We start from the raw sequence: 26131 nt of genomic DNA, 5'->3' as shown, positions 1-26131 counted from the left end.
ATTTTCCTATGATCCTATGATCACTGTGAATCTTCTAGCTGTGCTGTGAATCTTCTAGCTAAACCAGTGGCTGTCTTTTTTGACATGAGGCATGCCTTTATAACTTCTGTGAGTTGAGCAGTATCCCATTTCAAAACTGATTTATTTATTATAGACCTTATCTGCTTCAAGAGGGCTGCAAAGGAAGAACAGGAGCCAACAGGGAAGAGCCTGCACTACAGTGAGGGTGGGGAGGAGGAACAGCTGAAAAAGGGAGAGCCTGCCATAGCACCCTGGCTGAGAATCACAGAAACAGAAGAACATAATAACGCCCCCTCCCCCCCAAAAATAAACAAACCTGTATATAATATATATAACCTTCAGTTTTAAAATATTGTAGGGACAAATGGACAGCTGAAATCAGAATATGATTTTACATGAAAAATAATTATTAATTGAATGTTACTTATTATGTTACAGGTGCAAGAATGGCTCTGCCTAAACTGCCAGACGCAAAGAGCAATATCAGGACAACTTGGTGACATGGGCAAAATGTTGCCTCGTATGCCAGTCCCTTCACAGTCAGTATCCAAACCGTTTGTTTCCCAGAGCCAGCCTATGCCTACTGAGCCACATCACTCTCAGAAGACTTCAACACTGCCTGTCCAAACCATGGAAAAATCAAAAGAAGAACCAGCAGTTCCAAAGGATATTCCAAAGGTTCGGCAGCCAAAACTTACCAAGACACCCTCAGTTGAAAAAACTCAGGGGATTCAAAAGGAAGATCCAAAATTTCAGCAGAGGAAGCTATCAAAAATATCCTCAATCGATAAAACTCAGGGGATTCAAAAGGAAGACCCAAAGTTTCAACAGGTGAAATTGGCAAAGGCACTTTCAGCTGATAAAATTCAACCTGGAGTCCAGAAAGAAGATCCAAAACTTCAGGGAAAACTGACAAAGACCATTTCAGCTGATAAAATCCAACAAGGAATTTGGAAGGAAGATACAAAACTCCAGCAGGAGAAACTGGTCAAGATACCACCAGCTGATAAAATCCAACCAGGAATTTTGAAGGAAGATCCAAAGCTTGAGCAGGAGAAACTGGTCAAGGCATCATCTGCTGATAAAATCCAACTGGGAACTGAGAAGGAAGATCCAAAACCACAAAAAGGAAAACTGGCAAAGACATCTTCAGTGGATAAAATTCATCCAAAGATAAGTTCAGATCAAAAGCAACCCCTCAGCAAATTGATAGATGATAAGAAATCTGCCTTACCAGAAAAGAAAGTATCTCTTCCAGAGGACAGGAAAGAGCAGTTCCTAGTTGAAACTAAAGAAAAAATTATTGAAGAGAAATTAGAAATCAAAGGCCCTCCTAAGGAATTTCATGCTCAAAAACAGGAAGAAGTTAAGAAAGAGGATTTGATACCTGGGCTTCCACAAATAGTCTCCAAACTGGACAAAAGTAAGAAAGAAGACACTTCAGCTCAAGTTGCACCTGTGCCAAGACTGAACCTTGCAGAAACAGTGAAAGAAAAAACAGTAAGCATTGGATTAATTTTCTTTTGTTAAAAGTGGCAATGTAGAGTTTGATCCCATATATTCTTACTTATGAATGCTTCTATTTTTTTTTTCTTATGAGGTGATTCTTACTGGTGAGATCAAGGCCTCCTGTGAGTAAGGATTTATCAAGCTGGGCCTATATATTTTGAAGGGTAATATTTCAGCTGGGTTTGTAAAGTTTTAAGCCCTTATCATTCAGAACTTGAGATTTTTTTTGTCGGATTCAAATATTTCTTATTTATCTGATAGATGTTGGAGAGTCTCAAGACTTTTAAAAAAAGAGTATTTTAATTTTTCTAATTGTGAGGGCTGAGACATTTTTCTTAGCTCTCAGTCTCCAATTCCCATTCACTCTGCTAATCAACTATTTCCCTTTGTTGCCTTGCTTATTTGTTCATTTATTTATTTTTATTGCTGCAAAAATTTTGATTTGGAGTAAGCAAACAGTACAAATAATGAAATACATTTTTGGTGGGTAACTTTATTGGCCACTATGGTCATTGGACCACGTGAGTTCAGATTTTCATACCTATGCTGTGTTACATCAACATCCTGATGACAATAGGATGCTATATGATTGCCATATCAAATTGTAGCATAGGACCATAAGTCTATATTAAAATACATTCACATGTATCATACTGTATTTCTCTCATGTAGAGAAGTGCTTATTTTCATGTAGAGCTTTATTAATGGACAATTCAATCAAATGAATGAATGAATAACATCTTGTTGTCCTGGATCTGCAGTACTTAAGACATTTATGAACCAAAGGTGGATAAAGAAATTACTTGCACATGTTTTCTGGGGGAGAAAAATATATCTACACTCTTTTTTTTAACCTTGAAATAGGTGTTGATTATTCATTTCATAAGTATAGGACTGGAAAGTACATTTTTTCATTTCTACACCTATGAGATATATTTTTCAAAAAGAAAACGGCTTATTTATCATAGGAATTTTGACTTATAACTAAATATAAGTCAACTATTACAGTGAAAAACAAGTAGCTGGATTCAGGAATTCTTCTGTTGTGTCCCTTAACATAATTCGTGCTAATATTATCTATAAGCCAGCTTCCTAGGCTGGACTGTGCTCTCCATGACAGGTCATGGTCTCCCTAGTGCCAAGGTAGTTTTGTCCTGGGAGTCACTGTCCATGATACACTGTGAAAGATGAAGCCTGGCTGGGGAACTCAGTCTGTGGAGGAGAAAGGACACATAAAGAAACCAGAGTAGAACACATTCTGGACAATAGAAGAATATTAAAAAAACCCAATATATTTCTGTTTTCAGCATTGATATTTAAGTTTTTGGAGTATTTTGATTTTGAGCAAAAACAACAAATAAATAACAAAGTAACATTCCCTGGTGAAATCAGACAAAGATTTTGTCAAAGAAGTGGGTTTTTTGGTCCTAAATCCAATTTTCTCTCCAAAAAAAATCTATAATTGAAAAAATCCCATCAGGCCTACAATGTCATTCTTACAGCTCATTGAGAAAAGAGAACATTGCCAGGCAGTTAGGGCACAGATCTGAAATTCAGGTATTCTATTTTAGCTCTGACAGCAACTCACTCTCTAATCATTCATCTGTCACACTATTTCTGTATGCAATATGTGATCATTTTCTGAATATGTCCGGTGTCTACTTATTTAAATTAGTGGAGCTACTCAAGAGAATATTGCAGTCTTCACTGTTTCATGTTACCGGTCTATAAAATTAACATAATAATAAATAACTATTCGTTATTACCAGAGTGCAGCTTTGAAGTTCCAGTAATGAAAGTTTGTAAAGCACTTGGTGTTTCACACATGAAAGGACCTATGTATAATTATTATTAAAATTAGGAAATAGAACACTCTGACATGCAACATGAATTTTGAAAAAGGATCTATATTTATAGGAAGGGCACAAAGATTATTTTCATTTCTTTTCCTCTTTTGGTCTGAATACTAGAAATATTCTTCTCAGTTGTGATCAAATGTGAAAACAATTTGCTGCGAAATAAAGGTAAACTAGATTACTGAGCTGGTTTGTTCCTTTAAAACAAACATGCTAATTATTGTTACTTATCAAGTGATAATTAAAGTTTTCTGTGATATACAGCAACCAGTGAAAAATATGATACAACCCGTTGTAGCATATAATAGAAGTAAAACAGAAGTTTACAATTTGGGTTACATGGCATCTTTTGAGGACCTGCCTGGGTAAAGGTCAATGTCCAGGTAACATAGAATATTTTTCAAATATACGTTAGAGAGAGCTTGTTTAAAAAGATTTGTGCAAGGTCTATATTTAAAAAGGTTGTGAATTAATCTCAACACATTTCATTCATAAAATGCTACATACTTCTCCTGCTGTCTTCAAACCTCTATGCAAATATTAACTAACTAAATCCCTCCCCATCGCCATAAGTATATATTATGAGCTTCATTTTGCACAGAAAATAGCTGGAGAGATTGTGGTGGTTCTGGTCCAAAACTCAGTGAAATCATTAGAAAAGCTTCAGTAGGCAGATAATCCTCAAAGGTATTTAGATTCCATCACTACCATTGAAATCAATGATAATTAGTAGGGCTGTGTGAAATGGCACCGTTCCATTTCGACCAGTGTTTTGACTTTTTGGTGGAACAGCATGCCATTTCAAATTTTGTTTCGATTCACAACTGGTGTCCCATTTCGTTTCATCGGAACAGTGTTGCTGTTTCAATGCTTCACCCATAGTCTGTAATGGGGAACCTGGAAACAGCCTATAACTTTGTCATTTCTCACATGATTTTGTGAAACTTGCCAGAATGGTAGCCCCTTCTGAGTGCATGAAGCCTGCCAACTTTCAAGGAGGTAGGTGGAGGGGTTTCAGGGAAACTGCACCTCAAATCTTGAAAGCAAAAAATTCATGTCACCTGTATGTGTTAAGCCACAGCAGGGTCCAAACTGCAGGCGTGCTAGCCCCTGCTGAGGCCAAAAATCTTGCCAAGTTTCAAGGAGATAGGTGTAGGGGTTTTGTAGAAACGGCACCTCAAGCTGCTGACAAGCAAAACTCGTGACATGGCTGGCACTCTGTGTGTTAAGGCGCAGCAGGGTGAAAACTGCAGACCTGCTAGCTCGTGCTGCGGCCATGAAGCCTGCCGGTGTCAAGGAAATAGGTGCAGGGGTTCTGGGCTCCTGCACCTCTAGCTGCTGACAGGCAAAACTTGTGACACCAATGGGTGATGCTGTGTGTGAGTTAAGGTGCGCCCTCACTCAACTGACACCAAGGCAAAAAGCAGGGCAGTTCAAACAATGCTGCCTTTTATGCAGTTTTTCCATCCCTCCCCCAGAGCACTGGCATTGGAAGGGATCTCAGGAAAGGATGACAGTCACTGGCCAGCTACACAGTCAATAATAAGAGCCGTCTTTCCCCCTGCTTCTCCCCTCTTCCCCATCCCTCTCCTTACTTAAGTTTCTCTTTCCCTGCAGGCAAGCCCAGCTTCGAAACTCAAAACATTCTGAAAATTTCAAAACATTTTGACTCAACTCATTTTGTTTTGAGGCTGTTTCAAAGCTCTCTGTTTTGTTTTGATTTTGCTGTTTCGAGCTCAAAACGAGTCAAAACAGCATTGCAACAAAACTGCCAGCAAAATTTCGCACGACCCTAATAATTAGCTTCTAAAATCGCTTTGAGGATTTGTGCCTGACACAGAACTGACAGTTTCTGACTCTTATCTAGGTTTGCACCTTATAGACTAAGTAAATTAGATACGTATAGCATAAGCTCACTTCTAGTCCATTCTAGTCCTCTCTGTTTTAAAACAGTGGGCCAGATATTATCCACTCACTATGGTAGAATAGTGATGAATTAAATTCCTTTTCTCAGTATATTCACTAATACTACCCTGCAAAAGATGGAAAAAGCAGGATTCCCCTGACCTGGCCATGTTCTTTCTGTAGAATAGGTTACAGTTTTTAAAAATACTGCTGATTTTTACTTGCAATCGTTTCTTATAACACCTTGAAAACAATCAGTGGAATTATACCACAACATATTTAACTTGCAGTAGTAGAAGGCGTAGCATAAATACAGAAGGGCAAATATAATCTTCTTTTTCTCCAGTATCACATGATAAATGACAGCACAGATTGTTGTGATAGAATCATTTAGTTTTTTATGATGTTAGCTTACATGTAACAAATATATGTTTACCAAATTTTTTATAATCTTCCTGTAGCTCCAAAACTTAAATGAGTGCTCAGTTGGTAAATATGTTCGTTCTTATTTAGAGACAGTCAGAAAATCTTCTACAGAACCATTTTCCATTAGAAAAGCAGTGTCATTATCAAATTGGAATCCTAGATGAAATTATGATGATTTCACCAACCTTTTCATTTTGGGGGGAAAAATAATACACCAATATTGAATATATTCAGCATATTCCATGTTTGCTTTTTTCATAGTTAAACTTTTACATTTTTTGCTTGTGTAACAAGTTTTCTTTTAAGTTTTTTAAAAAACTTTTTGGTTATTACACATTATGCTATAACATTAAATCTAAACAAAAGTCAACCCACAAAAAATTAGCTGGCCTTTTTTTTTCTGCATTTTCCTGAAAGAAATAGTTTCCTGGTTAGATTGGAAACATTTTTTGAAAACTTGAATTTTTCTATGAATTTCCATTAACTGAAGTACTCTATTTAAGTACTCTGATATTTCTAAGAATAAATCAGCTTTAGAAAAACTAAACAGCAAGCATTTTATATTTTCATTGTCTTTTTAACAAAATTCTAATTCAGTTGATAAACAATATAGTAATTTAGACAACAAATACTTAAATATTGCCCTTGCTTGTTAGTATCAATGCTAAAATGTCAATGAGTAATGTAAATACGGAATTATAAAAAAATTCTCAGATTTTGAGAAGTAACTAAAAATGCAAGAATAAGGGATACATTGAAAATGAAAAATTCTAGCATGAAATAGTTAACTGATGTACAGCTGTAAGTACAAGATTTCTTTTCTGTATTATAAATACTTTGTGTAGTGTATCTTTTAGGTACTTCTAATTTTCATGGAAAAAACACTGAAGACCTCCAAAACTGGCATCTTCCAGCATTAGTATCAGTATCCACCCTTCACACCTTCCATTCTGTGCAAAAAGAATTTCACCCTATATCAATAAAAACTCCTTGAATTTGCTGTGAGTTGCTGCAGGACTAAACTTGACCAGTACCAAAAGCTCACAGACAACACATTTCTAGAAAGAAGACCTTAACTTCTTCCAGAAGGCCTACTAAATTGTTGGTATGAAGAACGGCACCTAGTTTTGATAATAAAATCGTGTTTTTGCCATTAACTTTAAAGAAAGTTTTTTTTCAAGCACCTAATATATTTCTCTGAGATTGCTAACCATCTCTCATCTATAACCCTCAGTTACAGGGTATTACCCTTCAAATATGTTCATCTAAAAAAGTTTTTGTACTGTTGTAATTATTTGGATTGTAAAAAGTGATATAGGCATGTATCACAGAAAATTAAATATATATATGGCTTCCAAACTATGCTGTGCATTATTATTTTTGCATGCTGTATATCACAGCACAACTATGCATAGACAAATATATAATGTAAAATATGTTTTTGTAAAATACACTCATACTGTAGTGGATTTTTATAAAATGCACACTCTGCTTATTCCTGTAGGTAATAGAACCCCTTGCAGGTAGAACTTAGGCTTTTCCCCTGCTCTAAAATGTTGAACCCTTTCCCAGAGTGCAGCTCCATATTACTGACTATACAAAGGCTGTGTACAGACATTCAGGGAGGCTAAATCAGGTTCAAAATGGCTGTCCAGTTTAAACTTAGTTTGTCTCAGTGCTGATCTTACATTTACAATAAACCTGTGCACTAAACCTTTATCTGGACAGAAGTTTCATGCACACAAACCAGTCTAAAAAGTATGGAACCCAGTTTAAGATAAACCTGGATTGATGTAGTATCAAACTTACTTGGTTTAGCTCAAACCAATGGAACTTGTGTACACTTTAGCATGGAATTTCTGTACGCTTTCCCTGCACAGCCTCAGGACTGGGAAAGCCCAGCCATCAGTCTCAGCCCAGGGGCTGTGCTTTTCACCACCCTGCCACCCCAACCCTGCACTGGGCTATTTTTCCCCCCGGCCCCTTGTTTCCATGCCCCCCAGGACCACTTAGCCCCCCAGCCCCCATCCCACAAACCCCTCCACTTCTATCAGCATTTACCACTGCTGGAGCTGAGCAAGCAAGTCCCAGAGGGGGAAGGGTGGGAGGGATGGAGCTGTAGATTCACCAAGGGTCTAAAAATAATCCCTGGTCTCCACCCCAAGCCTCCTGTGGACCCCACAAGCTCCTCTTAACTTGACAGACCCTCCCAGACCCCAGCAACACCCCACAGATCGCACCTACTCCTCCATCCCCCCGATTGTTCCCATGGGTCATGCCTACCCCCCATCCCATAGCATAACCCCAATTTCTACCCCCAGCCTGCTTGTCCCCCCAAGCTCCCCATTTAACCCCCTATCCTGACTTACCTGATATAAGGTGGCCATTTTGAACCAATTTAACCTCGCCGTGATGCCCCCAAATGCCTGTACTTAACCATATAGACCTCCCAAGGATAGCACTGTGAGCACTGTCCGCAATGAGGACAAAAACATAGAATCAAGCATACATTCTCATTGTGTACTGGAGAATAAATAGTTATGCAGGCATCTAGTTGGCTAAACAGTGGTTAAAAGTCAGGGTAAAGGTACACAGTAGAGCTGGGGTGGATTGGGATTCAACCCAGAGAGGATAGGCAAAGACAGCAGAAGTTCTTTGTGCGGTCTCAGAAATGGAAACATTAAATGTTGGGTTAAATGACTCATCCTCCCACCAGGAGCTACAAGAGAAGGTGACAAATCAGTCCATCATGTTTCTATACTCATTTGCACTCTTTGCCTTAACTCCTTGTCTACACTTGTTAGCTCCTGGTTTCAGGTGACTGTCCTATATCCTCTTCTAGCTGGACTTTCCATAGCCAGTAGCCTACATCTCAGCTTTCACCAATTGAACCCTGATTGTCCATAAAAACCCCTAGCATACTTTGACCTTGGTCAACGTTTTCATTTGTTAATACATCATTAAAAATTGCATGTAATGTCCTTGGTAGATATTACATTATAAACATTATAAACACATACGTTATTTGAGGTGGATTCCGAATGAGGGTCGTAAGGCGTCTAGATGTAGAAATCCCTTCCATTTTAGTAGATGTTCAAATGGTTTTTTTAATGATCTATATAAAAAACAACCTTACATACAGGTTTTGTTGGTCAAAGGAAGCAAAAGAGGCAAAAAATGTAAGAAACATCATGCAAAAAATATGCTTTCTCAGTTGCATTTCAGTATGAACCTCAGGACATATTTACTTGTGTAACACCTTTCCTCGAAACTCAGATTTCCAAAACTGGACTTCATATCTTAAGCCAGAAAGCTGATTTCTGCACTGTGATTGAAGCATATTATGGTAGCTTGTCTGCTAGTCCAGGAGCATAGGGCAGAGTGCATCCTTAAGGGTCACAGTTAGTTTTAATCTTGTTATGGCCACTGTGCTGTAGAACTGTGTTTCCATACCTGCAACAAGGGATTGAGTAATGCTGAAGAGTGGGCTTTCCCCCTTCTGCCTGAGGCCAGCATTTAACTGTGGTCCATGCTGTGGTAGTTAGAATTAGGGGGAAGGGGAATCTTCATTTGTCTTTCCTCACCAAAAACTGTGTATTATTTAGGGGTGTGGTATGTGAGTAAACATGTTAGTGTGATTATGTTCTGTTTTACCACTAATGGCCTTTGAATTTGCCATTAAGGGCCTGATTTTTTTTGCTTTCTTTTCTGAGTAGGGCGTGAGAAAGAGGAGTCTGGGTGTTGGTGACTTCCCAGAAAATATTTACAGCTCAGTAGGTTCCTCCACAATAGCATCTTAGTACTGTCTGTAGAATTCCTGAAAGAAGAAATTATTGCATCTCATAACTTTGAAAATACAGTGGTCAGTCCTTATCTTAAGTATCCAGGCTCACTTTGTTGTATACGGTGTTGGTAAAAGCAGCGGAAGTCTACAGTGAAAGTATGCAAAGTATATCTGATTTTGCAAAGTATACAATAAAGTATCCCTGTGTAGCTCTATTTATGTTATACATTTTATAATATTGCTGTTTTAATATAAGGGCTCTATACAAATATAGTCTGTCCCAAGGCATAGGTAGGTGTTTTTTCAAATATAAATCAAAATAACTAACCCCCCCCCCCCACACACACACACACAGAAAAACCCTGATTACTAATCAAAATTATAATAATTGACAATGGCAAGTATGTGTTTGCAAGTTTTTGTTAAAATGGAGTTGCAGGATAAATAAACATTTCCTAAATTCTGTGTTATGGACAACATTTTCAGATGAGTGTAAATGCAACTATAAAAGTTAATGATTCATCCTATTATGATAATGGTTTTCTCATTAAATTTACATGACATTTTTATTTTTTTATAAAGTAGGTAAGCAAAGCTTCAAATTAATCACTTGCTATGCTCAGGGATGAGTGACCTTGATCAGTGAAAGAGACAAATATTCCCTTCTGATATTATTAAAGGCAAGAATGAATGTAGGGGGTATGGTAGGGCATACAGTGTAGGAGGCTTTGGGACTGTTTGGTTTGGCTTTTTGGTTAGAGACATTTCTCTAGGGGTGAGGAAGACTGAGTTGGAGATATTTTTAATGCCTTCCAGACCTTCTCGTTTGGTCAGTGGGCAGACTTGCTTGCCAACTGGTAGATTCTGAAATGTTCCAGGTCACATTCTGCTGCATGCCAACATATGTAGTACTTAAACTGAGAGTTAGAAATCAAAGTGTAGGACACAGGAAGCTGAAGTTATGGAAGGAAAAGAGATATTTCCCTGACAAGTAAGATAGTAGAGACCCAGAATCCTTCTATTGTGTCTAAAGTTACTAAAAGCAGCTTTGCAACCTAGATGATTAACATTCTCATTTAACTTAGATCCATAGAAAAACTTAGATTGCACATCTATTACTATGCAAAAGACTATAATTAGAAAGTGTTCTGAAAGGCAAGGAACTACAGTATTTGTTTATATTTCAAAATAAAAAATCATCTTACTTTAAGTGCCTAATATGATAAAAGCAGTTGCCTATGTGAAATGTCATGCAAAGCATAATTAGATTAAATTATAAAGCTCATAATTTGAGGATCTTTTCATAGTGCTTTAACAGCTTTGCATAACACAATTAATGTCTCAGTCATTTCTGGATTAATGTAAATTTTCTTGTTATCGTAATGTGTCACCGAATGCATTAACTCATCTTTTGAGAGAAAACCCTTGCTTTTAATTACCTGGAGACATTAACAATTGATTTATATCTATATCTACATACATATATATGTATTTATTTTTTTAGGAAAAGGAGGATGACAAATCAGAAACATCCAGTTCTCAGCAACAGAAAAGTCCGCAAGGTCTGAGTGATACCGGGTATTCTTCTGATGGGATATCAAGTTCACTTGGTGAAATTCCAAGTCTTATCCCCAGTGATGAAAAGGATCTACTCAAAGAACCTTCTAAAAAAGATTCTTTTCCACAAGAAAGTCCTCCAAGCCCCTCCGATCTGGCCAAATTGGAAAGTACTGTCCTGTCCATTTTGGAAGCCCAGGCAAGTACACTTTCTGAGGAAAAATCTGGAAAAACAGAAGACCTTTATGAGCTATATGGTGAACAGACAAAGGATCAATATAAAACAAAGCCTTTGCCAATCACACCAGAATCTTACAGTTCTGATGAGGAAGACCTAGCAGACATTCAAGAAGAAGATGAAGAAGCCATTGAAGAAGATGGCAAACAAAGTATACCTTTGCAGAAAGGAGAAAAGGTAGATGCAATAGATAATGCATCAACAAGAAGGCAACGCTATGATTCTGTAGAAGATAGCAGTGAAAGTGAAAACTCACCTGTCCCAAGGAGAAAAAGACAAACGAGTGTTGGCTCTTCAAGCAGTGATGAGTACAAACAAGAAGACAGTCAAGGATCAGGCGATGAGGAAGACTTTATTCGAAAACAGATTATAGAGATGAGTGCTGATGAGGATGCCTCAGGTTCTGAAGATGAAGAATTTATTAGGAATCAGCTCAAAGAAATCAGTGGTAACGAAAGCCAAAAGAAAGAAGAAGTGAAAGGCAAAGTTAAAGGGACAGCAGGAAAACACAAAAGGCTAACTAGGAAAAGTAGCGCAAGCTATGATGAGGATCCCGGAAGACGTCATTCATGGCATGATGACGATGACGAGACTTTTGATGAAAGCCCAGAACCAAAATACAGGGAAAGCAAAAGTCAGGACAGTGAAGAGCTTGCTTTAACTGGTGGAAGTGGAGGTGGTGGCTTACGCCGTTTCAAAACAATAGAACTGAATAGCACAATAACAAACAAATATTCTGACGCATCCGAACAACAGAAAGGTATTTTGTATTTTGAAGAGCCAGAACTAGAGATGGAGAGTCTTACAGATTCACCAGAAGATAGATCGAGGGGAGAAGGGTCTTCTAGTCTGCATGCCTCCAGCTTCACTCCAGGTACCTCTCCCACATCAGTGTCTTCTCTCGATGAGGACAGTGACAGCAGTCCCAGTCATAAAAAAATGGGAGGAGAAAGCAAACAGCAGCGCAAAGCCAGACATAGGTCACATGGCCCTCTCCTTCCAACTATTGAAGACTCTTCAGAAGAAGAAGAGCTAAGAGAAGAGGAAGAGCTGTTAAAGGAACAAGAAAAACAGCGTGAATTAGAACAGCAGCAAAGAAAGAGTTCAAGCAAAAAATCTAAGAAAGACAAGGACGAATTAAGAGCTCAGAGAAGAAGGGAGCGTCCAAAGACTCCACCAAGTAATCTTTCTCCCATTGAGGATGCATCTCCGACAGAAGAGTTACGACAGGCAGCAGAAATGGAAGAGCTGCACCGATCTTCCTGTTCAGAATATTCACCAAGTATTGAATCAGATCCTGAAGGATTTGAAATCAGCCCAGAAAAAATAATAGAAGTGCAAAAAGTGTATAAGTTACCCACAGCTGTCTCTTTATACTCTCCAACAGAAGAACAACCAGTTAGGCTTTTAAAAGAAGAAAACAATCAAACATTAAGAAGTGCTGAAGAGATGTATGAAGAAATGATGCACAAATCCCATAAATCCAAATCATTTCAAAGTACAAATGAAAAAGACGAAGTGTTTGAAAAAGAATCTTTATATGGTGGCATGCTAATAGAAGATTATATTTATGAATCTTTAGTAGAGGACACATATAATGGAGCTATTGATGCTAATCTCATAACGAGACAAGATGAGAGTAATGAATTTATACAACAGAGAGGGAGGGAGAGAAAAATAAGATCTTCTGATCAGATTTATGAAGAGCCTATGCAGAAAATTAAGGATCTACAGAAAGACTATTATAGTGTAGAGACTTTGCATTCAATTCTGCCACAGGAGGACATTGTATCTAGTTCTTACATCATTCCAGAAAGTCATGAAATAATTGTCCTGGACAGTGTGGTAACTTCTGCCACTGAGGAAAAGCAGTTGTTAGATGCAGAAGCAGCGTATGAAGAGCTTATGAAGCGACAAGGAATGCAGCTGACCCCAGGCTCCAGTCCAACTCAGCCAACATCAGATTTAATTCCTGGATCAGATACAATGGGATCTACAGAAAGAAATACGGTAGATGGTGCCTCATTAACATTAAGCACTCCTTCATCAGTTTCAGACATGTCTTCAGTCAGCAGCACAGTACTTTCTATTCCAGATGTTAAGATAACCCAGCACTTTACAGTAGAAGATATAGAAGATGAATACCTAACAGATTATGCCAGAGAAATTCAAGAAATAATATCTCATGAAACTTCCATATTAACATATTCTGAGGCTTCAGAAAGTGCTACATCTGTTTTGCCTTCTGATACAGCTTCTCTAACATCATCTACATCTTCAGTTTGTACCACTGATAGCTCATCACCCATCCCTGGAATAGACAGGACAGCCATAGGTTATATAGATACAATGGAAGCTTTTAGTAAATTAGCAGATTCTGAAGGGATCAGCTCAATATCTCAAGTGCCCATCAGCTCCACAAAAGAGTATGCTGAAACAACCACACCTTATGAACCTATTGATGTACCCCCTCAAAAGCCAGTGGTACGTGCAGGTCATGTTGTGGATCATGTTGTAATTTCCTTGCCTACAGCTGCACCTTCTGCAGTGACAATTACAGATATAAAACTGAAGCAATACACTTCTGACTCCACCACCCTTGATTTATCCATACCAGAGAAAGAAAGAGCTAGGGAAATTAAGAGCATAGAGAAGGCTGCTATTACTAAAGTACTTTATGAAGATGTGCCCAAAGGAGTGGGTATGGACATGACAAGGATTAACATGGCTGATGCTGCATCTGACCAACCACCTATATGTATAACATCAATTCCAGTAACACAGCCAGCACCAACCACACCTGTATCCACTACTAGTGTTGTAACTAAGATCAGCGCTGTTTCTGCATTACCATCTGTGACTTCCTCAGCTCCCCCTGTGACATCCAAAATATGTTACTCACAAAGTATCTCACTTTTCAGAAGCTCTTCTTTAGATTCTTCTGAACAACCATTGCCACCACCTCTCCATCCTCCTCCTCCCCCTCCCCCTCCCCCTCCTCCACCATTGCCTCCACCTACTCCGCCCAAACCAACTATTTATCCCAAAAAGAAGACACAGGTTAAATCGCCAGGGACAACAGCTCCAATAGTTCTGCCTTCTGTGACTAGTGGTGCAACTGTAGAGGCCATGGGTTTGTTAAAGAACCATGTCATACCTACTACAAAAATATATACCCCTACACCACCTCCTGTGCCTCCCAAGCCATCTTCAATTCCAGCAGGGCTTGTATTCAGTCATAGATCTGTTGAGGTAACTAAGCCTCCAATTGCTCCTAAGCCAGCAGTTCCTCCTCTCCCAATAGTAGTTCATAAGCCAGCAGAAACACAGCCAAAATCAATAGGCTTGTCATTAACCACTAGTATGACTTTGAATTTGGTTTCTTCAGCTGAGTGCAAGTTGACATCCCCTACATCCCCTTTATCTCCTCACTCTAACAAGTCTTCACCAAGGTTGACCAAATCCTTACAAGAAACCTATGTAGTTATCACGTTGCCATCTGAACCTGGAACTCCTACAGAGTCCGTAACTAGCCAGGCTGTCACCAGCTGGCCTTTAGGCTCACCTTCTAAAGACCAGGTTCCCCAGACTGTGAGGCCTCAACTTATTCCATCCATAAAAGCTATAGAACTTCAAACTATGGCAGATCAGAACATGTATGATTCTGGTGCTTTGCAAACTTTTCCTGTTACAGCACAGTCAACTTTTGAAACCGCCCCTAGTTCAGTAACAGAATTAATAACAACAGCAGTTACCAAGACCACCGTTTCTGTGGTTAAAGGCTCAGTGCCGAGTGTTGGATTAGGCAGCGTCTCTATTACTATACCTCCAGAGCCAATGCACATGGTAGAGCAAACCAGGTATAGAGAGAATGGAAGGTTCCATCCATTTGGTGATGTTATTGACCTTCGAACTTTAACAAAGATGGATATTGAAATGACAAACAGCTGTATGGATCTGTCTGCTGTTTCCATGGATGTGAGAAGGCAAGCAATAGCAAGTGATGTAGCTGGGCGGCCAGTAAGTGCTGTCCAGCCAGCTATCATAAATCTTAGCACTGCATCAACTGCAGAACCTTCTCTAGCTCTAGTCACTGAAACAGTAACTATAATGACTTGTACAGCTACTGTAAGCTACACTGCCAGTACAGAAAGCCTTGTGGACCTGGGACATGGAATGACAACACCATTGCAGCTGACAACTTCAAAGTATTTTGAGCCTGCACACAGAGTAACAGGCAGCCAGGCATTCTCTGTAGGTAGAGATGAAGTGCCAATAAACTTATCTTTAGGTACTTCAACACATGCAGTGACATGGGCTACAACAAAGCCTGTCACTGTCCCTCCTGTTGGTGTGACAAATGGTTGGACTGATGTCTCTGCTTCTCAGGAGCCAATGGAGGATGGAGCAGTTGATCTTAGCACCACAAAATCCCACAGAACAATGGTGACAGCAGATGAAGCTATGTCAGGGGTTATCACCACAGTAATAGAAGATGATGAAAAACCTGTTGACCTGACTGCAGGGAGAAGAGCGGTTTGTTGTGATATGGTTTATAAATTACCATTTGGCAGGAGCTGTACGGCACAACAGCCTCCAACCACACTGCCTGAAGATCGATTTGGTTACAGAGATGACCATTATCAGTATGATCGCTTGGGGTCATATAGTTACAGAGCATTTGGGGGTATGAAACCATCCATGTCTGATACTAATTTATCAGAAGCTGGACTTTTTGCATATAAGAGCAAGAATAGCTTTGATTATCTAGTTGGGGCAACAGATGCAGCAGTAGATCTAACTTCTGGAAGAGTAACTACAGGTCAGTATGACACAGCAGCAGATCTTTCTTTGAAATATAATTATGGTGTTCCTCACCTCATTTCAGGATGATTTTTTTTTAATTTTTCCCCTCCTTCTGTTGTTATGTTTTCTGTTGGACAATGTGACAAATTATTCTGGATTACACATTTATTTCGTTTCTTCATTTTACATATGTGTTTTGCACAGAGGTGCCTGCATGTGCCTGCATGTTCAGAAATGCTGTTTTCTTCACATCTAAAGTAGTTCAGTAACCTGAAGATTTGCATGCCATTCCCCCTCCCCACTTAATTCAGCAAGATGGGATGGCTTTCAGAATCCACAAAGCAGCATTATTTTGGGGGACTGGACTATAACTGTGCCCTATAATTTCAGGTGAGGTTATGGATTACTCAAGCAAGACCACTGGTCCTTATCCAGAGACTCGACAAGTGATTTCTGGCATCGGGATTAGTGCACCACAGTATTCCCAAGCAAGAATGGTACCTTCCCTGTATGGTGTTGGAAGTGTTTTAAGATCATCAAATGGTGTTGTTTATTCCTCGGTTGCAACTCCAATACCATCCACATTTGCCATAACTACACAGCCTGGTTCTATTTTCAGTACAACCATCAGAGATTTATCTGCTCTCCAAACAATTGACTCAGTGTCCTCACTATCATCCTTGCAACAGAATCAACCACTTCCACGATCATACAGTTTCTTGACAACAGTGGCAGCTGAAAAAGACAGTGCAATTGTTGGCATTGATATTGACACAGGGTTGCAACCTCTCGCTATAGAAACTATTACTACCGAGACAACCAGCCTGATGCCTACTTTAACTACTGCTTCAGAAGGTTTTACAGAAGTCATTGAAGATGAAGTTGCACTTCTCGTTGCCCCTGAAGAAGATAAACAGCAGCAGCTTGACTTGGAGCGTGAACTTCTTGAGCTGGAGAAACTTAAGCAGCAGCGCTTTGCAGAGGAATTAGAGTGGGAGCGTCAGGAAATTCAAAGGTTTAGAGAACAAGAAAAGTTTATGGTGCAAAAGAAGCTGGAGGAATTGCAATCCATGAAGCACCATCTCTTATTCCAACAAGAGGAGGAGCGGCAAGCCCAGTTCATGATGAGACAGGAGACATTAGCTCAACAGCAGTTACAGCTTGAGCAAATTCAGCAACTTCAGCAACAGCTTCACCAGCAGCTGGAAGAGCAAAAGATTCGCCAGATATATCAATATAATTATGACCCTTCTGGAAATGTCTCCCCACAAACAACCACAGATCAAGTCCTTCTGGAAGGACAATATGCTGCTACAGAAAATGGCCAGTTTTGGACTAGCGATGACACAACCACAACAGCTTCAGCTGCGCTGGGCATTGAAATTCCACAAAGTCAGACATGGTACGCAGTTCAATCAGATGGCATTGCCCAATATATATCTAGGCCTGGTATGCTAAGCTCTGTTTCAGAAATGTCTCTAAAGGATATTGATGCAAGAGAGGAGAAACAACTGAAGAAGAGGAGCTCCATGCCAAAGTTACGTGGTCAGTATGATGAGCTTGATGAGACCCTAGAAGAAGATCCCAGGTGTTTTAAAAAGATCATGGACAGTGGAGTACAAACTGATGATGAAGATGGTGCAGACCGGGGCTACACAAACAGGAGGAGGAGGACAAAAAAGAGTGTTGATACAAGTGTTCAGACAGATGATGAAGATCAAGAAGAATGGGATCTTTCTAGCAGATCAAGAAGGAAGGCTCGTGTGGGGAAATATAACGAGGGCACCCCTGAGGTAGACAAAAGTAAGCCATTTTCCAAAGTGTCTAGCATTGCAGTTCAGACAGTGGCAGAGATCTCGGTACAAACAGAACCTGTAGGGACAATACGAACCCCTTCAATAAGAGCCAGATTGGATGCTAAGGTTGAAATCATAAAACACATTTCAGCCCCAGAAAAGACATATACAGGAGAAAGTTTGGGGTGTCAAACAGAAACGGATTCAGATACACAAAGTCCCCAGTACTTGACAACCACATCTCCTCAGAAGGACAAAAAGCGCCCAACACCACTAGAAATAGGCTACTCATCTCACTTGCGTGCAGACTCTACACTGCAGGTAGTCCCTTCCCCTCCCAAGTCTCCCAAAGTTCTTTATTCACCCATTTCACCAGTTTCACCAAGCAAAGTTATAGAGTCAGCCTTTGTATCCTATGAAAAACCCATCACTGATGACATCAGCTCTCAGAAGATACTGCATGCTGATATTGCCAACGTTCCTCCACCCAGCCCAAAGTCAGCAAAGATGATGCAACGTTCACTATCTGATCCTAAGCCCCTAAGTCCCACAGCAGAAGACACTTCCAGAGCTCAGTTTCAATACACTGAGGGTTTCATGGTAAGTATTGTTTTTTTCTACCTAGATATATCTCTTTTTTTCATGTGAAAGTGTGCAGTTGGCTTTCTGTGCAGCACAAGGGATACCATGTTCATTAGACTTTCTGCATATAAACTGTTTACGTACCAGGCTGAATAAGTGCCACGGATGGTCCCATGCCTGATAGCAGATGCATGATCTATTACTTCATTCATTAATTGTTTTAGTGCTCCCTTTAGAAAATAAATTACTGTACTAGTGAGATAAAACACGGACTGTTTTTAGCTAAAACTAGGAAGGTGCTTGCAGTTTTGCATGGGAATTAATTGCTGATGCGATGGGTACTATCTTTTCTTCAGAGAACTAAATTTATCTTCAATCTAAATAAGGAACTTTTTTATTTCTTCACACACCTCCTATACTATAACCCGAAATGCCTTAACACTAAAGTATCAAATATATATTCCTCTCCAAAGTACTGTTAATTCCAGATTTATTTCTCATTGATTGAACTGCCCTTTTGTCCCACTGGACAGTGGATGCTGGGTGTCTTTCTGAAAGTCTCAGTTCTATATATACACCTCCCTCATTTCATGCTTGATTTATTTCTTCTTATCCTCAAGGTCTTATGTCTAATTCTCCTCATAGGTAAGGAGAATTAGGCAGGAGTCATCTACATCTAATGTTCTGTGTTGTAATTTTGGATAAACTTGACTTCTGAATGACATTGCACGGCCAAGATTTAAGTTTTCCAATTCTACAGCATTCTCTGGTAAACAAGCCAGCTCGGCTGTGAGTCATTTCATTGGCTAACACTCATCAGTCACTGCCTTCACCACAGCCCCATTTGCGTTTGTTCTTTCCCTTTGTCCATTCACACTCTGCTGTTTTGTTGTAATATGTCAGTGGGGGTCCTCACTGTAGTTTCATTTGGCTTTCTGGGAGGTGTTTTTTGTTTTTGGGTGGGGATTTTTTTTTCATTTAGTTAGATTTGGGCAAGTGCTATGGTGCAGTTTAAGTGGACTAATGAGAATTCTTCCCTCTTGTCTGATGGTTGTTGTTTGTTTGTTTGTTTTTTACCTTGAAACCATCCACACCAACTCTTCAACCCTCAGGTTGCTTGTGGCTCCTGAGTAGATCCACAGATTACACTTCTGTCTCTACTCTCCTTACTTGGGAAAAAACCACTGGAAAAGGGGAAGGAAAACGATGTGCTGATGACATCACCCTGTCTCCTGCTCTGTAATTTTGTCATCTCTTGATATAGCACCAGAAATAGAAACAGCGAGTCGCATTCCTCACATAGGATGGCTTGACACCTCAAGGGAGAGATGCTAATGGAACTGGGCAACTTTGCACTGCTCTGTAGTCAGTCCTCTCTTTTAATTAAACTATAACCAAATTCATCTAGCCCAAAACTGGCAGATGATTTTTTTTGCACATGTGGGTGTTGTGTTGCTGCTGTGTTGTACTGAGGAGAATGGCTCTTCCTCCCCTTTGATCGGTATAGTGTTCATTAACTCAGGGACAATTATTTCTTCTATTATGACAATAGACTCTAGACATAAATAGTCTAGAAGAGGGCTAGAAGAGGTTCATCTAGTCCAGCTCCTTTCAGTAAGGTAAGATAAAATGTTCCTAAACTATCCCTGGTAGATATTTGTTCCGCCTGGCCAGGTACAGACATTACACTTGTACCAGTATAAGTGATCAAAAAGATTTGCCCCCCAGCTGCCAAAGGGCAAATGTGGATTCTCTTCACTAACACTCTAAACGATGTAATTTAAATCAATTCTGTCTGCCTCAGGCTTACTGAACTTTTGTACCCAGTCCCTGTTCTTGAAGTCATTGCAAAAAAAGATTTTGCAAGACCCTTACATAGATGGTTCCAATGTTTAACTCCCTTGTTTTTCTTAATATCTAATGGAAATCATTTTTGCAGCAAACAAAACTAATTTCTACTTGTCCTGCCCACAATCATGGAGAATAATTGATCAATCATTTACACAAGGGGTGGGCAAAATATGGCCTGCAGTCTAGATCCTGCCTGTGAGGCCATTCTGTCTGTCCCATGGGGCCCCCAAAATTTTTGAAAATTAAAATTTATCTGTCTTTGGTTCCTGTCAGAAGTGACAAGAGCCAGGTGGAAGCTAATATATATAACTAAAATAATGGATTTTTCCTGAAAAGACTGAATAGTAGAGTTTGGAAAAACACAAACAGGGACAGAGGCACGAAAACTAATGATTTGTATCTGGTTCTTTATAACTTTTTTTAATGTATTACTCTATCACCTAAGGTCAAGCTGAGAGAGACTCTGTAGTAGCCAGTTAATGTCCTCAGATCTTTTAATCGAACTAAAGAAGACTGACATAGGTTGAAGGAAAAGATATAACATACGAGGAGAGCGAGCAATATAATAGTGGTTAACAAGTACTTACACCGCATTTTGTATTTCTTTTTGCTAGGAAATCCTTTGAGTTGGGATATATTCATGAGGGTTAGGTAGGTGGAAATGCGAAGGAAGAAAGGAAATTGGAAGGTCTGGAACAAACAGCCAATCGGTACAGATGAGAGACTGTCCAAAGTGAAACCTGCAGAAAGCAGTATAATAGTATCTTCTGCACCATCTGCATCAGTTTCATTTTCTTTCCTCGGGTCCACGTGGCTGGGGATGGGACAGAAAACACTGCATTCTTACAGTGCTGTCATTGGACAGGGATCCCCTGCACAGTTCTGAGTCAAGAGGTGCTGGGGAGGTGGGAAAGACCAGTCTGTTATGGGACATAAGTGTACATTAGGCAGAGTTTGCTTCAAGAACAATAAAACCTCCAGTAGAGTTATGTTGATTTATTACAGCTGAGAATTTGGCCTTGAGGCTGTAAGAACTTGGAAAGCATAGCTGAGGGGGAATTATTATTTTCTCTGTTGTACCATGATCTTGTCATTGAGCTAAAAAATGCCATTATTTTTCATACTCAAAGGTCCCCCCTGCAAATTTAACATACACATAATTACACAGTTAATGAGGTGTAAGTGATTTTGTTTCTTAACTGTTGATTTGTGTCCTGTTTTGCCCATGTATCACAGGGGTTGCTGTGTTTGGCTGTAAGTACCACATTAGCTTTTAGTTTATCCTCATAATAAACACGAAAGCTGATATACTCTGCTTGCAGCAGAAGGTCTTTGGACCTGGGGCCATCTTTTCTTGTTGTGTTTGTACACTACCTCTCACAATGGGATCTTGCCATTATGAGGACTCCTAGCACTGTGTTGTATGAGAAATGCTAAAGATGGAGGATGACCTTGTTTCAAACAGGAGAATTAAAACCAAAACTTCAGGCAAAGGGTGAATTTTTGTGTAGAACAAAATTTGGTCTGATACAAATGGGTTCACTATGGAAACGGGAGCAAACAGTTAAAGCAAAAACACAACATGAAAAATTAGATGTGATATTTCATTGAAATCTAAAAGCTGCATGTGTGTCTGGTCTTTGTCCAGGTATATAGGGAGCTTTCTTTAATATCTGTTATAGCAGGAATGTCTCTTCGTATACTGTGATTTCAGACTAAGTAATTGGAACAGACTGTACCTCTGCAAAAACTTTTAACGGTAAAAATGAAACAAGCAAAAATTGTCTCTCTATCAGTTCCATTTTATTGCAGTTTACCTTCTGCTGCCTAACCTGAACAGAAAGCACCTTTCTTAATAGTAAATTGATTTTTGCAAATTGTGGTTGTTCCTGCTGGGAAGAAAACTGTTACAGTTACTAGATCTTGAAGGCAGCAGTTTCCAATCTTGGGCCCTCAAAGCTCTTTTTGTCCTTGAGAGTGAAGAAAGAAATCACATTTCATTATGAATTAAAACATGCTCTCTCAATGAGGCCCTATAGCTTTTAAACTGTAGTACTTGAATTATAATTTCCCCAATGCCTTTCATGTGCTTCTTAAGCAGCCTCCGTGTGAACACAAACCACTTCCAGGAGCTGTTGCACATTTTCTGTTACACAATCTTTGTGGCAACCCTAATGGCCACCTCACTCACATAGGCAAGAATAGTTCTAGCTGCCCCGTTGCTTGCTTCTATACTGGGCTTTAAGACCCTAAGACCTCACACCTAACTGAGTGTATCTACCCATGAATTAAGATGATTTTCCAAATGCACATTAAATTTAGTACCTTAAATGTGAGATACTAAACAACACTGATTAGGCTGCCTTAATGTGGAGTAATGAATGTGCACAATTTTTATGTGACACAATGTGCAGTAGCCTATTTTTACTGTGCATTAGCGTAATCGCACGGTTTTTACATGATGCTTTAATGCGTAGTAAAATAGGCTGCTGCGCATTAAAGCACATGTGTAGATGTACCCACTGAAGGTGAATCTACTCTTCTGCACAGTCGCATCATTTTTACATATCTCTTTCTAACAGTCATGGCTTTCTGAATCTCACCCAAACCTTAGAACCAGTCCTGGGTATAATCCAAGACACTTTAATACAGAATCCCAAGAGACAGTATGCAAGCTGGTGTTATCTGGAACACAATGCACTTCACCTGTTTTCCCATCCTACCATTATCTTACTCTCTGTTGGAAGAAAGATGTTGAAGATGGGGACTTACAGATAGTTTCTCAGTCATTGTTTTTTTTTAAACCAGAAAGGACCAGTATTATTATTTACATTGACTTACTGCGAAATAGAAGCCATAGAATTTTGCCAAGTAGTTCCAACATAAAACCAATATAAGAAGAGCACCTGATTCAAACCTCCCATTTTCCTTGAAATAATATACTTGGCAGTTGGACTCATTTGTGCCTTGCAGGCACAAGAAGTGAGTGGCATTGCAGTAATTTAAATACTCAACTATAGTATGTTGCTATTGTTGTATTTCTCAGATGGTCTATTTTTATGGTTGTTTTACTGCATGTAGAAGGAAATAAATAGCATTTCATTCTTTAAAATATGGAGGCCTGCTTCTACTGCGAATTGATAGGCACATGCTTATATTCATTTTAACAGAATAAATATGTAAACTTGTGTCTATTTGCTTGAGTACAGAGTTCCCATTTATACATGCATTAATTAGTTTTTCATGTGTAAATGTGGTTGTACATCTTTAGACACAAGTAGATTTCCCTTTTTCAAAATTTTCACCTGATCTGATACTTAGTAGTTAGTACTAAATGCTGTACCACATGGCCCAGAAATCTGGGAGTTGACTGGGCATTTCCAAGGATGTATTTTGCCTTTTCCTGGGGATTACCTTTTTCATGTCTTGGAATTTCCTGCTGAGCCTAGGAAAAATATATCTAACATATTTAAATATTAATAAGGCATTTGAGTGTTTTATGATAGAGAATTTATTTATTATTTTATGTATTTTAGTGTGCCTTTTGTAGGAATTTATTTAAGTGCTCCATTCCACTGTCACTGTAGTAACTGGGGGAGTCTTTATACATGTTCTGGGGGTTTGGGCACTTTAATTAGAGCAGCTTGTTCAATAAGCTTTAGTTAAAGCGCCCTCGGTACTATTTTGAAGCTTGGGCATGGAGAATACACAAGATGTGGAGGCTGCTAGAGTGCGCTGATTTAACATGCTCCAGCAGGCTTGATTAATCAAGTCTCTCTGATGCGCTGTAATTACAGTGCGTTAGAGCAGCATCCCCAGATGTCTACAGGCACCCTAACGTCTCAGGTAATCTCACTTGCAGTAAGCCCACGTTTCATCTTGTCATCAGAAGATATAAATGTTTACATTACTTATTTATGTGTTTACAATAGCAGTCATTTTTTATGTTGTCATAGTCTACTGCAGTGAGAATAGTGGTCCCTTTACCCAAACAAGCCTGGTGGGGATCAGAGTCTTTTTGTGCAATACTGATGAACTCCTTTCAGGTGATTTAGGTTAATGCAAGAGATGCCTTTCTTTTTTTTCTTTTACAAGCAACTCTAGTACACTGAGAAGATATTTAATCTTCCTGTTTTCTAGTCAATGCACTTTGAGCCATTATAGCTCACAAAGTGTTGTCCTCAATAAAAGAATACAAAACAGCAATATAATGTAGGGCTCCACAGAGAGAGAAGCTGCAAGAATTGATTGCATGAAAGCATTTGGAATACATATCAGAACGTAGAAAGGATGCTAAGTATTGTCCACCCAACAAAAATGGAGTTGCAGGTGCATTAATCTAATAAAAAGGGAATTGTATAGTAATAGGTCACAGATTTAAGTCAGACAAAGCTACTACAGTACCCATGGAGTTGCCCGTGTGTGTTGAAAGTTGTCTTTCTTTTCCTTTGAGTTTACAATGTCTGGTCAGTTTAACTGAAGCAACTTAGAAAGGTCTAAAGATCAGAACTGTTCAGCCCTTGTGCATGTCCTGTCATGCACTATCCACAGTTCATAAAACCCTAGCAGAAACCTTTGTGTTAGTGAAATAAATACAAAAACACATCTGTCAACAGCTTGTCAGCTTTAGAGTCAAAATTGCATATTTAAGCTTCAACATTGTGAACAAAATCCCTCAGCCTGTTTATTAAGAGAAGTCTTAACACAGGTTTTTCTGCAATTTCCCAACTGATACAAAATGCTGACATCACTGCATTTATGGTAGGAATTAGATTTAAAGCTATATACTGCAGCGAAAGATATAATGATACCAGGCTAACCCCAAAAGACCATCTCTGTTCTTAATCAGGTCCAAGTCAGAAGAGTCTACCTACTGCTGTAGTAAAACAGGAAAACATGGTTTTTCTCAGCTTCCTTAACACTGTTTATAGTTTAAAGGACTGGAAACAGTAGACTCAGCATTTTATTATTCATTTTCAAACTTGAATACCTAAACTTAGCTACTTCAATTTACATTAAGGAATGTACATAATTACCTCATAATCCAAAATTGCTTAAGTAAGATAAGTACCCACTTTTAGACAGTCAGCTTTGAAGGTGTTTGTCTATATATACAATCTATTAATAGCTAAAGCTGGTAAATATATACATTAATCATGAAATAGAGAAAAATACAAACTGTTGTCAGTTGGTATTCTGATCATAAAATCAGGCTGATGGTATTTGCCTTAGTGGTATACATGATTTCTTCTTTATCTCTGTGATATAATAGCTCTTTTTCTCTTCATTATAGGAAGTTCACATAGTGTTGTTTACAGTGAAAGTCACCTGACACTTCCTATTGTTAGAGACAATGCAGTGCTTAAAATGTTATCCTCCATATTGTAGAAGGGCTGCAGGGTTGTATCCTACCGCTGCCGGTGGTGTCGGCGGTGGGGGGTGGCGAGTGGTGACTGTCCACAGGCACCACCAGCAGCAGTGGCCAATATCAGGAGGTTCACCACCAATCTCAGGGGGTGACTGTGTACCCGCGAGCACCCCCTATGCACTGCCAGTCTCTTGGACCTTGTTACACAGTAATTTTTGCCGGTCCTGGATTGTCTGCACATTAACACCTTAGTGGTTTTAAGCACTCGTTATGTAGCTCAAAGTTGCACCACTCCAGGGCAAAGTTATCTCTGATCCACACTACCAAGCTCCTATTTCATTTAGGTATGGCCACTCCACGCAGATGTGGCACCACTCCCCACAGATGTGCTGCCCAAGTTGAAGTCCTCCAGTATCCTAGGATCTCTCACAC

The 26131-nt window shown here is 39.3% G+C and overlaps 1 protein-coding gene across 1 annotated transcript in view; it reads left to right on the top strand.

Moving 5' to 3' along the window:
- Positions 1-26131, top strand: part of PCLO (piccolo presynaptic cytomatrix protein) — a 540799-nt gene that overhangs the window by 237863 nt on the left and 276805 nt on the right. Inside the window, exons 4-6 of the mRNA XM_019543973.1 lie at positions 460-1521; positions 11006-16118; positions 16493-18498. Coding sequence (XP_019399518.1) covers positions 460-1521; positions 11006-16118; positions 16493-18498 — 8181 coding nt within the window. The remainder of the gene's footprint in view (positions 1-459; positions 1522-11005; positions 16119-16492; positions 18499-26131) is intronic.

This window comes from Crocodylus porosus, unplaced genomic scaffold (assembly GCF_001723895.1).
Source record: "Crocodylus porosus isolate Cpor-Errol unplaced genomic scaffold, CroPor_comp1, whole genome shotgun sequence".
NCBI classification, from domain to species: Eukaryota; Metazoa; Chordata; order Crocodylia; family Crocodylidae; genus Crocodylus; species Crocodylus porosus.
Note: the sequence above shows the minus strand (reverse complement) of the source record. Positions and strands in the feature narration are given on the sequence as shown.